At 44.5% G+C, this 13,856-nt stretch overlaps 1 protein-coding gene across 5 annotated transcripts in view; it reads right to left on the bottom strand.

The window, feature by feature from the left end:
* Nucleotides 1-13,856, bottom strand: part of LOC134346636 (large proline-rich protein BAG6-like) — a 137,363-nt gene that overhangs the window by 60,820 nt on the left and 62,687 nt on the right. For 2 of the 5 annotated variants that reach the window (XM_063048099.1, XM_063048098.1), the window contains exon 6: nucleotides 1,553-1,606. The exons of the other annotated variants lie outside the window; for them this stretch is intronic. In XM_063048099.1, coding sequence (XP_062904169.1) covers nucleotides 1,553-1,606 — 54 coding nt within the window. The remainder of the gene's footprint in view (nucleotides 1-1,552; nucleotides 1,607-13,856) is intronic. 5 annotated transcript variants of the gene reach the window in all.

Raw genomic sequence — 13,856 nt, 5'->3', positions numbered from 1 at the left:
TCTTGGACAATGTCTCCCATCCACTACATAATGTACTGGTGGGGCACAGGAGTACATTCAGCCAGAGACTCATTCCACCGAGATGCAACACAGAGCGTCATAGGAAGTCATTCCTGCCTGTGGCCATCAAACTTTACAACTCCTCCCTTGGAGGGTCAGACACCCTGAGCCAATAGGCTGGTCCTGGACTTATTTCCTGGCATAATTTACATATTACTATTTAACTATTTATGGTTTTATTACTGGTTATTATTTATGGTGCAACTGTAACGGAAACCAATTTCCCCCGGGATCAATAAAGTATGACTATGACTATGTGAACTTTAACCTGCACATGTTGGTTTTCAATACATCCTTCTAGAGCTGCAGGGAAAGAGGAAGGGAGTGTTGATTCAGTTCCATGTACCTACAATGTTCAAAAAGTTCTGACATGGCATTGTTTTAGAGAGCATTAGTATTAGCAGAAGTACCTACTGAGAACCAGTGTTCAGAACTGAGCATTTAAACAAATTAAGCAACAATTTAAAAAAACAGATTTGTGAAGAAAGACTTGCATTAAACACGCAATTTACTGGATCCAGACAATGTAAATGTACTATTTTAAAAACCAGCAGATTTCAGTTTTCAAAACTGCCTTCAGGAGGGGGAGCAGAGACAGAGAGAGAGAGGAAGTAAGGAGTGTTCCAAAGCACTTTGCAATCAAAAGTGAACTGTTGTTCTGAAGGTGGTGCAGCAGACCATATGTGGAGAACAAACTCACAGAAACACCATTGTACTTAGTGGTGTTAGATGAGAAACAAGCAGTGGCCAAGAAACTAAAATCATCACCCCCATCTTTCTTTAAAATGTGATGTCCCACTTTCATGAGGCAGTCGACTTAACCTCTCTCCTGAGAGTGCACAGTACTTCATGACATCCTTAATGGAAAACAAACTCACTCAGTGATACCAGAAAACAGGCAAACAGCAGAACTAACTTCCACTGAGCCAAAGAGCATGAGTAACGGAAGGTTCAAAGCAACTTTGATGGGATTGATGTAATAGGCACTGAAACTTTAGATTTACACCGAGTAGAGATTTGCAATTAAAAAGTCCAAATCTAATCATTCTAATTGTATTTCAAATTATTTCAACAGAAAACAATATGTATAGATTGACCCAAATCCGATTTCTGAAGATGTAGAAGACACAACACAAATAATTCCCAATGGTTGAAATATTTGAGAAGTCCCATCTTTCTTACTTTCCTGTAAATGACTGTAAGAAATTTAACCTCAAAATTGCATATGGTAACATATACACACTTTCATAATAAATTTACTTTGACTTTTTCAGTCCAAGCTTCCACAAATCCAACATTCCAGGTGGAATTGAAGGGGGTAGTCTAGGCTACGCTGACCAAGCTGTATTTATGCTATACTGCATACAGGCTTGACACCTTACACAACCATCCGCAAAAAAAGCGCATTACCAAGATTGAAGCACGGATAAAGGTTACGATGGATGTTCGAGATGGAAGATGAAGGAAGGAAGGAAAGAGGAACTGAAGTTACCTGAATGGGACTCTGTTCCACATTGATATGCACATCCACCGATGATCCTTCACTCTTCAGGAGTGCAGGGGGAAGGAAGGAAAAAAGTACCAATCACAAAATAAGCAGCTACTCCCAGTCTCAGTACATCTGCCAGATTCATCCCACCTGACATTCTCAACCCCCTGTGCTACAGGCACTGACTGAATACTCGGACACATTTCAATGTGATTCATAGACTGTGCACCTCAAAATGGAAAGCAACCTCCAGACCCTCATTAAGTGTATTACCTTACACCTATCGGTAGACTCCAGCCAGATGAAAAACTCCAGAATAAATAAACCAAGCACAGAATTCTAGTCCAACTTATTTACCTGATAAATTATGAGGCTATGCCGTAACAAAAATCTAACTTCCCATAACAGGTATGAACAGAGAATTGTGGGGCTTCAAAGCTAGTAACAGCGCTCTTGGTTCACTTAATGAGTACAGAGCAAGCTGGTCTAAATTCCAGGCCCAGAGTCATCAAACTCTCCTCATACTTTAATCCATTCATTCCTGGGATCATTCTTGTGAACATCCCCAGGACCTTCTCCAATGCCAGCACGTCCATTCTTTGATATGGGACCCAAAACTGAAATGCAGTTGCCCAACACATTATGAAGTTTCAGCATTACACCCTTACATCCAATGCATTCTTAATGAAAAAGGTACCATTTCCCACCCCATAAACACTTATTTATTGCAATCAATGGCTTTTTATACATTTGAGTGGGATGTGGGTTTCAGAATTTCTTGAACCCACCCACCCTCCCACCCACTGATAACCAGTGTGTTACCCACAATTAGGTTTTCAAAGAGCTTTTAAATACAAATATTAAGTGAACGTGCTTGTATAGCATTGAACTATGTTATGTTTTATGCTGTTCCTCGATTCCCTTATCATGCCAAATATGAATTATGCAAATATGAAGCAGATGAAAAATTCAGATGTTGAAATTGAAACAGCAATACTGACATTGAGCCAATCAAACCAGCAAACTAAACAGAGTCAGGGGAGGCTTATAAGTAATAGAATGAGACAGACAAAATACACTCATGAATAGAACACAGTAAGGTAAATCCGATAGAGATAAAAAATGGTTTGAGGAGAACACTATATGAAAGCCGACTAAATGTCCATAGAAGTGGTGAATGACACAGCAGGACATATGAAAATGTAACAAGGCAGACCAGCTTGCTCTGTACTCATTAAATGAACCAATGAAAAGCTTCAGCCACACCTTTGGAGCCTGTCTCCAGATTGGAGGTTACCAAGATGGAATGCAAGTTACTACTCCACCAACCTGAGCACGGCTTCATCATGGCAGAAGTGCAGGACATGTACCAACACATCGGAATGGGAATGGGAATTGGAATTGAAATTAAAATGGTTGACCACTGGAAAATCCCACTTTTTGCGGATGGAAAGAAGGTGTTCACCAAATCAGTCCCCGAATCTACGTCGGTATCACCAATATGGAGGAAGTGGATACAGCAGACAACCGCAACCGAATCACAGGTGAACTATTGCCTCACCTGGCAGGACTGAATTGAAGTGAGGAAGGAGGTGAATAGGCAGGTGTAGCACTTCTTGCAGAGATAAGTGCCGAGAGGGAGATTAGCAGAGAGGGACGAATAGGCAAGGGAATCACAGATGGAGTGACGCCTGTGGAAAGCAGAGGAAGCGATGCCTATGGAATGTGGAGGTAAAGATGTGTCTGTGGTAGTGTCCCATTGAAGACAGTGGAAGTTGTAGAAAATGATTTGCTGGATGAAGAGGCTCATGAACTGCTAGGCAAGGACAGGATAATCTCCATTCCTGTTAAGGAGGTGGGAAGATGGGGTGGGTGTGGATGTCCGGGAAACAGAGGCAATGTGGGCAATGGCAGCATCCAAGGGAAACCCCGTTCATCTCTGATGTCCTGCAAAGGAAAGTCTCATCCTGGGAATTCTTGCAGTGGAGACAAAGGAAATGAGAAAAGGAAACGCCGTTTTTACAGGAGACAGTGTGGGAAGAGGTATTGTCAAAATAGCCATGGGAGTTTGTAGATTTATAAAAGATGTCAGTTGACGGTTTGTCTCCAGTGATGGAGACAGAGAGGTCGAGAAATGGGAGAGAGGTGTCAGACATGGACCAAGTAAATTTAAAGGCAGGGTGGAAGTTGGAGGCAAAGTTGACAAAACTGAAGAACTCAGCATGGGTGGAATTGTCAATGCACTGAGGAAAGTGTGGGGGAGCATTATCGGGGAATTACATGGTCCGTTCCACGTAGCCAATGAAAAGGCAGGCATAGCTGGGACACATGCAAATATCCATGGCCACACCTTGAGTTTGGAGAAAGTGAGAGAAGCCTAAAGAGAAATTGTTGCGTGTGAGGACCAGTTCTGTCAGACGGAGGAACATGGTGATAGGTGGTGATGGAGGGGAACTGGTCGGGTCTGTTGTCAAGAAAGAAACAGAGAGCTTAAAAGTGTCGCTTGGGGGGTGGGGGGTATAGAAGACTCTATGTTCATGGTGAAAATGAGACGATTAGGGCCATGGAAGTGAACATTTTTGAAGAGATCAAGAGGATGTGAAGTGTTCACGGATGTAGGTGGGAAGGGACTAAACCAAGGGGACTAAAACAGAGCGGAGATACACAGACACAAGCGCAGTAGAGGAGGACCAGTTAGAAACAACAGGCTTACTCAGAGGCTGAGGTTTCTGTATCTTGGGCAGGATGTAGAAACAAGCAGTGCAGGGAGAGGGTTGGTGGCAGTGAATGGGAGATCTCCGGATGAAGTTGGTGATGGTGCTGCAGACAATGTCCTGATGATTCTGAGTGGGTCCTTTCTCAAGGGGAAAGTAAAAGGTGAAGCCTGAGAGTTGTCACCTCACCTCAGCAAGGTAAAAGTCAGTACATCAGACTACAATAGCACCCACTTTATTTGCAGGTTTGATGAGGAGGTTGAGATTGGTGCAGAAAGAGTGGAGAGCACGGCATTCAAGGGGGAAAGTTTCCAAGAGGAGAGAGGAATTCTAAAGTCAAGACGGTTGATGTCTCATCTGCAACTAGTGATGCCAAAGATCCAGCTGGCAGAAAACCAGAGCAGAGTTTCCAAGAGGAGGAGGGTTAGAGATAGGAGAAAGGATCATCAGTGCAGGGTGGGGAATTCTTGCCAAAGTATTGGGATTGGCAATAGAAGAGCTTGGTGTTGTGGAAGGCACAGAACTCACAGTGTGGGTGAAGGGGGTCAAAAGTGGGGCACTTGCTGAGTACAGCATGTTCTGCCTCAGAGGAGGGAAAGTCAGAGGGAATAGTGAAGACATGGCAGGCATTAGAGCTGGGATGGGGGTGGTCGGGGGGGAGGAGAAAATTTGTGGCATCGGTGGGGGGGGGAGAAGTTGGGGTGTTCATGGATGGTAGGGTGGGAGGTAGATGGAGGCACTGAAATGATAGAGTAACATAGAAACATAGGAGTAGCCCGAGAGACCCAGGGTTGGTGAGTAGCAGTGGGGGAACAGTATTCCAGGGCCCAGCGGCAGTGAACAAAATCAATTTAGTTTGCAAATTAAATCAGAAGTGAATAATAAAGCAAGAGCCTCTGGTGGAAAAGAACAGTGTGATCAAAGGGCAAATATCTGTACAGTATATCGCTTTGGTTAAACACTCCTGGCAAAAGCCCAGGAATTATTTACGAAACAGTTACAAAGAAACTCTGGCCCTATCGGAACCTTGACACCGCACCGGCAGGTTTTCCAGGATATTATTTGGATAGATGCACTAACACACATCTAATTCACTCTCTGTTTAAGACATTCCATGGCAGTGTAATAAATTTTTAAGGGAACGCAGTGAGTGAGAATAAAACAACAACAAGAGAGCCAGAAACATCACCCAGAGAGCAAGATGTCAAAATACTGGGATTTCTGAACAGTCAATTCTTTTATGGGAGTCATGCTGATATTGTGTTTTGTGTATTCCACAACTGCAATTTAACCTCTAACTTTATTTTTGACATTATTCTTTATAATTGTTGAATGTTGTTGCTTTCTGTTGCATATTGCTCTCTGACCAACACAGTACAGCACATCCAATCCCTAATACATGACAATATAGATGGCAGATGATATCTTTTATCTGAGGCGCCACAGTAGGGTAGTGGTTAGCGTGATGCTATTACAGTTCAAGGCACTGGAGTTCAATTCTGGTATCCTCTGTTACAAAGTTTGTGAGCGCATGCAATTCCTCCAGGTGCTCCGGTTTCCTCCCACAGTCCAGAAACATATCTGTTAGTAGGTTAATCAGTTAGTAAAATTTGTCCTGTGATTAGGCGAGGGTTAAATAGGCAGGCTGCTGGGCGGCGTAGCTCATTGGGCCAGAAGGTTCTGTTCCGTGCTGTATCTCTAAATAAAGTAAAAATAAAGTTGATCCTTAATTTTTTTACTGTATTTGGTAAAATGAGTGTTTTAAAACAAGAGGTTGTTTGCCTGTTGGGGGAATGAGACTGGTTGTCAAAGAGCTGGCATGATGCAGGTTATGTGCTGCAGAACTCACATCCAGAGCAGAGTGCACTCGAGAGACAGTACATGTCCACTGGGGTCAGTCCACTGACACGCGTCATCAAGACCACTTGATGGTGAAATAAGCAGAAGATAAATGCCAGTCCAGAAGTACTTCAAGGGTGCAATGCATGGGACACTCAAAATAAATCTTGCAAACACAAGAGATTCTGCAGGTGCTGGAAATCCAGAGGAACACACACAAAATTCAGGAGTAACTCCACAGGTCAGGCATCATCTATGGAGGGGAATAAAGTGCCAACATTCTGGGCTGAGACCATTCGTCAGGACAAATCTCATTTCTCTTAGTGTGCTGTACTACCTCACCAGTAGATCTGGTACCAAGCAGCAATCAAGCACAGGTCCATTCCCAATTAACATGAAGCAATTTCATAAACGCATTTGGCAGTGATTGCAGAGTACCACCACTTCGCAGAATACTGGCAGTAATAACCGCCATTACCAACACAAAACCCAGCCAGAGGTCTACATACAGAGTCTACACTAATTGAAGGTATGTGGCATGGAGACATTTCAGGGTGGAAAACTTTTAACATCAGAACTCCGATATCAAACAACTTAAGTGTCTGGTACAGACTTGCTGTTTGTGTTACTTAAACTCCTGACTCATTTCCCCAGTATTCATCATCCAATACAAAATTCCTTTATTAAATACCAGCTTGCGACTCTCTCGGTTATCCACCCAAACATCCGCACCCACTCAGTCAGCTCCTGTGTATCTTGTTCGGACAGTACACTAACCCTTTCACAAGCCTAACAAAGCAATGCTGCCATGACAAAGGTTGAACTAGCAGATATGAAATTCTGTTAACAGACAGTGGTGGATGCCAAATCCATTCAGTGTTTTGCTAATCTTGTACAATCATTCTTAATCATAGATTGGATGCACATTACGAGAGCATACGTGAGAACACTAGCCCTCAGATGCACACTGAAAATTCCCTGGAATTTTCAGTTTATCACATAAATGTCAAGAAATTTTTTCCAGTGTTTCCAAGTGCCACGGCCCAATACTTCTAAGATTAGCTTTATTTGTGATATCTACATCAAAACTTAGTGAAATGCGTCATTTGTATTAAATAAAATCAGGAAGGCAGCCCGCAGGTGTCACTGGCACCAACACAGCTTACGAAAACTAAGACTCAAGCAACACACATCAAAGTTGCTGGTGAACGCAGCAGGCCAGGCAGCATCTCTAGGAAGAGGTACAGTCGACGTTTCAGGCCAAGACCCTTCGTCAGGACTAACTGAAGGAAGAGTGAGTAAGAGATTTGAAAGTGGGAGGGGGAGGGGGAGATCCGAAATGATAGGAGAAGACAGGAGGGGGAGGGATGGAGCCAAGAGCTGGACAGGTGATTGGCAAAGGGGATATGAGAGGATCATGGGACAGGAGGCCCAGGGAGAAACACAAGGGGCGGGGGAGAAAACCAGAGGATAGGCAAGGGGTATAGTCAGAGGGACAGAGGGAGAAAAAGGACAGTGAGAGAAAGAATGTGTGTATAAAAATAAATAACAGATGGGGTACGAGGGGGAGGTGGGGCATTAGCAGAAGTTAGAGAAGTCAATGTTCATGCCATCAGGTTGGAGGCGACCCAGATGGAATATAAGGTGCTGTTCCTCCAACCTGAGTGTGGCTTCATCTTTACAGTAGAGGAGGCCGTGGGTAGACATATCAGAATGGGAATGGGATGTGGAATTAAAATGTGTGGCCACTGGGAGATCCTGCTTTCTCTGGCGGATAGAGCGTAGGTGTTCAGCAAAGCGGTCTCCCAGTCTGCGCCGGGTCTCGCCAATATATAGGCCACATCGGGAGCACCGGACACAGTATATCACCCCAGCCGACTCACAGGTGAAGTGTCGCCTCACCTGGAAGGACTGTCTGGGGCCCTGAATGGTGGTAAGGAAGGAAGTGTAAGGGCATGTGTAGTACTTGTTCTGCTTACAAGGATAAGTGCCAGGAGGGAGATCAGTGGGGAGGGATGGGGGGAACGAATGGACAAGGGAGTCGCCTAGGGAACGATCCCTGCGGAAAGCAGAAGCGGGGGGAGGGAAAGATGTGCTTAGTGGTGGGATCCTGTTGGAGGTGGCGGAAGTTACGGAGAATAATATGTTGGACCCGGAGGCTGGGAGGGTGGTAGGTGAAGACCAGGGGAACCCTATTCCTAGTGGGGTGGTGGGAGGATGGGGTGAGAGCAGATGCGTGTGAAATGGAGGAGATACGTTTGAGAGCAGAGTTGATGGTGGAGGAAGGGAAGCCCCTTTCTTTAAAAAAGGAGGACATCTCCCTCGTCCTGAAATGAAAAGCCTCATCCTGAGAGTAGATGCGACACTTCACCTGTGAGTCTGCTGGGGTGATATACTGCGTCCGGTGCTCCCGATGTGGCCTTTTATGTATTGGCGAGACCCGACGCAGACTGGGAGACTGCTTTGCTGAACACCTACGCTCTGTCCGCCAGAGAAAGCAGGATTTCCCAGTGGCCACACATTTTAATTCCACATCCCATTCCCATTCTGACATGTCTATCCACGGCCTCCTCTACTGTAAAGATGAAGCCACACTCAGGTTGGAGGAACAACACCTTATATTCCGTCTGGGTAGCCTCCAACCTGATGGCATGAACATTGACTTCTCTAACTTCCGCTAATGCCTCACTTCCCCCTGGTACCCCATCTGTTATTTATTTTTATACACACATTCTTTCTCTCACTCTTCCTTTTTCTCCCTCTGTCCCTCTGACTATACCCCTTGCCTATCCTCTGGTTCCCCACCCCCCTTGTCTTTCTCCCTGGTCCTCCTGTCCCATGATCCTCTCATATCCCCTTTGCCAATCACCTGTCCAGCTCTTGGCTCCATCCCTCCCCCTTTTGTCTTCTCCTATCATTTTGGATCTCCCCCCCCCCACTTTCAAATCTCTTACTAACTCCTCCTTCAGTTAGTCCTGACAAAGGGTCTCGGCCTGAAACGTCGACTGCACCTCTTCCTAGAGACGCTGCCTGGCCTGCTGCGTTCACCAGCAACTTTGATATGTGTTGTTTGAATTTCCAGCATCTGCAGAATTCCTGTTGTTTGCGTTTTTAAAACTAAGACTATTGATTTTGGAATGTGGGAGGAAACCAGAGCACCTGAAGAGAACACTTGCGGTCAGTTTGGGAATGTACGAACCTATTACAGCCAGCAGTGGGAATTGAACCCCGATCTTACAGCTTGCACTTTAATAACATTACGCAAACGCAGGGGTTCACAAATTATGCCATGAGTCTCTATAATTAACCAAGGGGTCCGTGGACTAACCACTACACTACAGTGTCAGCCCAAATGTCTTGGCTTTTGGTCTTGAAAAGAGCATCTTGAACAGGGCTCGTGCTTGTCCCACCAACACACCACTGTCCCTAATCACTAAGAAGCAAAAAATGGTGCTTTGAAAGTCAGTGAGTCATACAAAATGGAAACAGGCCATTCAGTTATTGGGGGGGGGGGGCGGGAGGAGAAGAAACCATTTGTATTAACACCATCTTCCAGCACTTGCACTACAGCCTTCATTGCCTGGGATTCAAGTGCTCATTTAGACACTTGTTTAATGCTGTCAGCAACTCTGCTTCCACCACTCTCTCTGGCAGTGCATTCCAGGTACTCACTATTCTCTTCATGAAAAAGGTCCACTTCGAATCCACTCTAAACTCATACTCCCTTACTTCATCTAAATCCAAATCCTCTGGCTTTATTCACCTCTAAGGAAAAGTTTCCAGCAGTCCAGCTTATAATTTTATATACCTCAATCATGTCCTCTTTCAACCTCCGCAGCTCCAGGGTAAACAAAGCCAGTCTCTCCAGCCACATTTCATAACTAAGCAATCCATCCCAGGCAACATCCTGTTGATCCATCTTCATACATTGTGGTAGCCAGAAATGGAGGTTGTGCTCCAGCTGAGGTCTCAACAATGTTCACTGAAGCTCCCTGCTCTTGTATTTGATTCCCCAAATAATGAAGGACATACGTATGCCTTCTTACCCCATCTATCTGTACAGCCAACTTCAGGGATCTATGGATTTTGCACACCAGGGCCCTTTGGTTCCTTAACCCAAGCACCAGACCATTCATGGTATATGTCCTAGCCTTGTTAGTACTCACAAAACACATTCTCTCTGCATTTAACCTCACCTGCCCTTTCTCAGCCAACTGCACCCACACTTAATTACACCCTGCAACCTAAGACCACCATCCGCACTGTTAACAACTCCACCAATCTTAGTGGAGCAGGTCCCAAAGAGCCCTCCTGGTACGTCTCTGGAAAGTTGTGGATGGTAGCAGAGTGACCAAAGTAGCAAACCTGGATCAATGATCTAAAGGCATAAATTCAAGTCCTTTGAAGACAGCAAAGACAATTAAATTCACTTGATTTGGAAGGTCATGATGATATGAATGCAAATTCATTAATGACGAGGAATCTGCAACCACCAGAGACTATCACCGAAAACTCACGTGGGGATGACAAATAGCCTTATAGAAAGGAAATCAGCCACTTTGCAATTATCCCAGCCTGAGTGCACGAAATGCTCCTTGGTTCAAGGTGGCCTACAAACGGCAGCCACAGCAATGACACACTATCCCATAAAACAACACAAAATGAAGTCAATGTCTCTCTTTTTATAAACCTACAGCACAGGTGGAGGCCTCTCAGTCCCCTGTTCCTGTGCTGACTCTTTGAAGGCTTCCTGTACATGTCCACTCATCTGCTTTTGCTCTGCACCCCTCCAAACATTTCCCAGTCAAGCACCCAACAACTTTGATCAATCCATCTCCTATCGGGCAGTGTTTAGTTAATGACTCTGAGGCAGTGCCTCAGAACAGAAGGATGCCCCTTTAGAACAGGGATGAGCAGGAATTTATTTAGTCAGAGAATGGTGAATTTATGGAATTCATTGCTAGAGACACCTGCGGTGGCCAAGTGAATGGGGATGTTTAAAGCGGAGGTTGATAGGTTCTTGTTTGGAAAGGGCACCAAAGGACAAAGAGAAAAAGCAGGATAATGGGGTTAAGGAGTAAGAAATCAGCCATGCTCAAATGGCGGAGCAGACTCAATAGGCTCTATAGCCTAATTCTCCTCCTCCGTCATCTCTTCTTTTACATGTAATCTTAAACATGTGCCTTCTATTACTGATCCGCCTCTCAGTTGAGCCTATCATTGCATTAACCCTTTCCTTATTACAAATGCAGTTCCACTTTGCAGAGCACTTCACTGATCATAAAGTGTTAAAGAGATGCCCTGAGGCCTGCTGCGTAAATGCAAGTCTTGTTTATTTTCCACACCCTACACTAGAATTACACCCACATCACCAATTACCCTGCTAACCTGTAGGCCTTTGGTATGTGGGAGGAAAGTAACATGCCTGCAGGAAACTGACATGGTTACTGGGGAGCATACAACTCCTTACAGGCAGCAGTTGGAACTGAACCCGGGTCACTGACACAGTAGTACATTACACTAACCGCTATGCTACCACACTGCTCGTTTCCTGAAGCTGGAGCACAACTTCCCTGCTCATGTATTTGTTGGGTGGCTGGAAGGGTCTATGGTTCTGGTGAATCACTAAATTAAAATTAAAAAATTATCCTTCCCATCTGTAAATGCATTGACTGGTTTGCCCCCTTCTTTCCTCGTCGTACTGGAACACATTTATTCTTCGCTCAGACCACATTGCTTTTATGCCATACAAGTAAGAAGCCGCAAAACCACTGCAGATCAAATAGTCAACCAGCCCCAGTCTGTGATGTGGCAATTCCAGTGTCATTAAAATCAACCGCACAGTTGTATTTTACTTTTAAAAAAGTACTCCCATTTGCAAACCCTTCGTTTGACCATTGGTTCAATTTGCCCATCTCCTCCCCATTTCTTGCAATCATGCAGCATAGAAATTAGGTATCTGGACCACTCTATCCAACAATTAATCCATTTATCAGCAATCGGTCTATCATCTTCTACACCAGGGGTCCCCAACGTTTCTTGCACCGCAGACTGGTTTAATATTGACAATATTCCTGCGGACCAGCCGACCGGGGGGCTGTTCGAGTAGGGTTAAACTCACCTCAGCATGTCTTTTACAGTTAGGGTTGCCAACGTTTCCACTCCCAAATAAGGGACAGAAGTAGCAGGCAAATCCCGGGACAGTAAAGACTACCATGACCATGAAGCCTTGCGCGGGCACCTGTGTGCGCATGCATGACATGCGCATGTGATGTGCGCATGTGCGTACGTGCTTATTTTTCCCCCACAAATCGGTTCATCTTCCCAACTATACTGTACATACATTATTTCTACTTTATATAAGCTGTGTATTTATCATATCATTCCTGCTTTTACTATATGTTAGTGTTATTATTTTTGGTTTTATGTGTTATTTGGTATGATTTGTTTGGTTATTTTTTGGGTCTGGGAACACTCAAAAATTTTCCCATATAAATTAATGGTAATTGTTTCTTTGCTTGACGCCATTTCGGCATGAAAGGTTTCATAGGAACGCTCTACCTTAGCAACAACTCACTTTAGAAATGCCTTGAGAAGTTTATTAATAATCTCATCTGTGAAGTGTTGGGAACATTTCAGTTCATAAAGGTGCTGTGCCAACACAGCTTACTGTAGGACCAGAGCAGACACATCAGCTAAGCATCATTTATTAAGCAGAAATTGAGGATACTGAATTCTGGCCAACAAGATCACAAGATGTAGGAGCAGAATGAAGGCCACTTGGCCCAGAATTGCCTCGCCATTATTACAGACAATTTTCTTTCTCAACCTTATTCGCCTTGCTTCTCTCTGTAACCTTTAACACCTTTACCAATCAAGAACCTATCAGTCCCTACCTTAAGTACACACAATGACTTGGTCTCCATGATTCTGGAACCCCTGGATTCTCATATTCTGGTTGAGGAAATTCCTCCTTATCTGTTCTAATGGGGCTTCTCTCTATTCCAGGACTGTGTTCTCTGATCCTATACTCTCTTAAAAATGTAAACATCCTCTCCACATCCCCTCTTTCCAGGTCTTTCAGTAAGTTCAATAAGAAATCCCCCAAACATAACCCCTGCCACCCTGCTGAACTCCAAGTACAGGCACAGAGCCAAACAATTAGATGGTCGTCAATCTGCCTTCTCCTATTCTGAGATATATATGCAGTATGTTGACATGGCAACAGAGTGGTTAGTCACTACAAGGGACTAGGATCTAGAGGTAGGATCCCAAACTACACCCGGTAGCTCTAAATTCAATTTATTTATTTATTAACAGAATTCTAAAACGAATTATAGTGATCTTAAAACCTACCGGATCGTTTAAAAGCCCACCTTTCTCAAGGTATGAACTGTCTTGCTTTAATGGTCTGGACTTCGTGTGTGACGCCTGACCCACAGCATCTGGAGCAGTCTCTCTGAATACTGTCTGGTTGTACAGGCATGCCCACATTACAGCCGCTTGGATTACAGAACTTTGCCATTACAGAACCCATGTGCAGGTGGAGGGAGGATGTTCTTCAACTCACATTTTGGGATACGGGGGAGATTTCAAATGAAAAAAAAAAATCACAAAATGGTACCTCCTTCTAGGAATATCTCCCGCCTGGTGAACTACTTCTCTCATTTTCCACCTCCGATGTTTGCGCCACCCTGAGCAGGGTGAATGTACGGAAGGCAGCTGGTCCGGATGGAATACCTGGCCGTGTGCTC

This window comes from Mobula hypostoma, chromosome 5 (genome assembly GCF_963921235.1).
Source record: "Mobula hypostoma chromosome 5, sMobHyp1.1, whole genome shotgun sequence".
NCBI classification, from domain to species: Eukaryota; Metazoa; Chordata; class Chondrichthyes; order Myliobatiformes; family Myliobatidae; genus Mobula; species Mobula hypostoma.
Note: the sequence above shows the minus strand (reverse complement) of the source record. Positions and strands in the feature narration are given on the sequence as shown.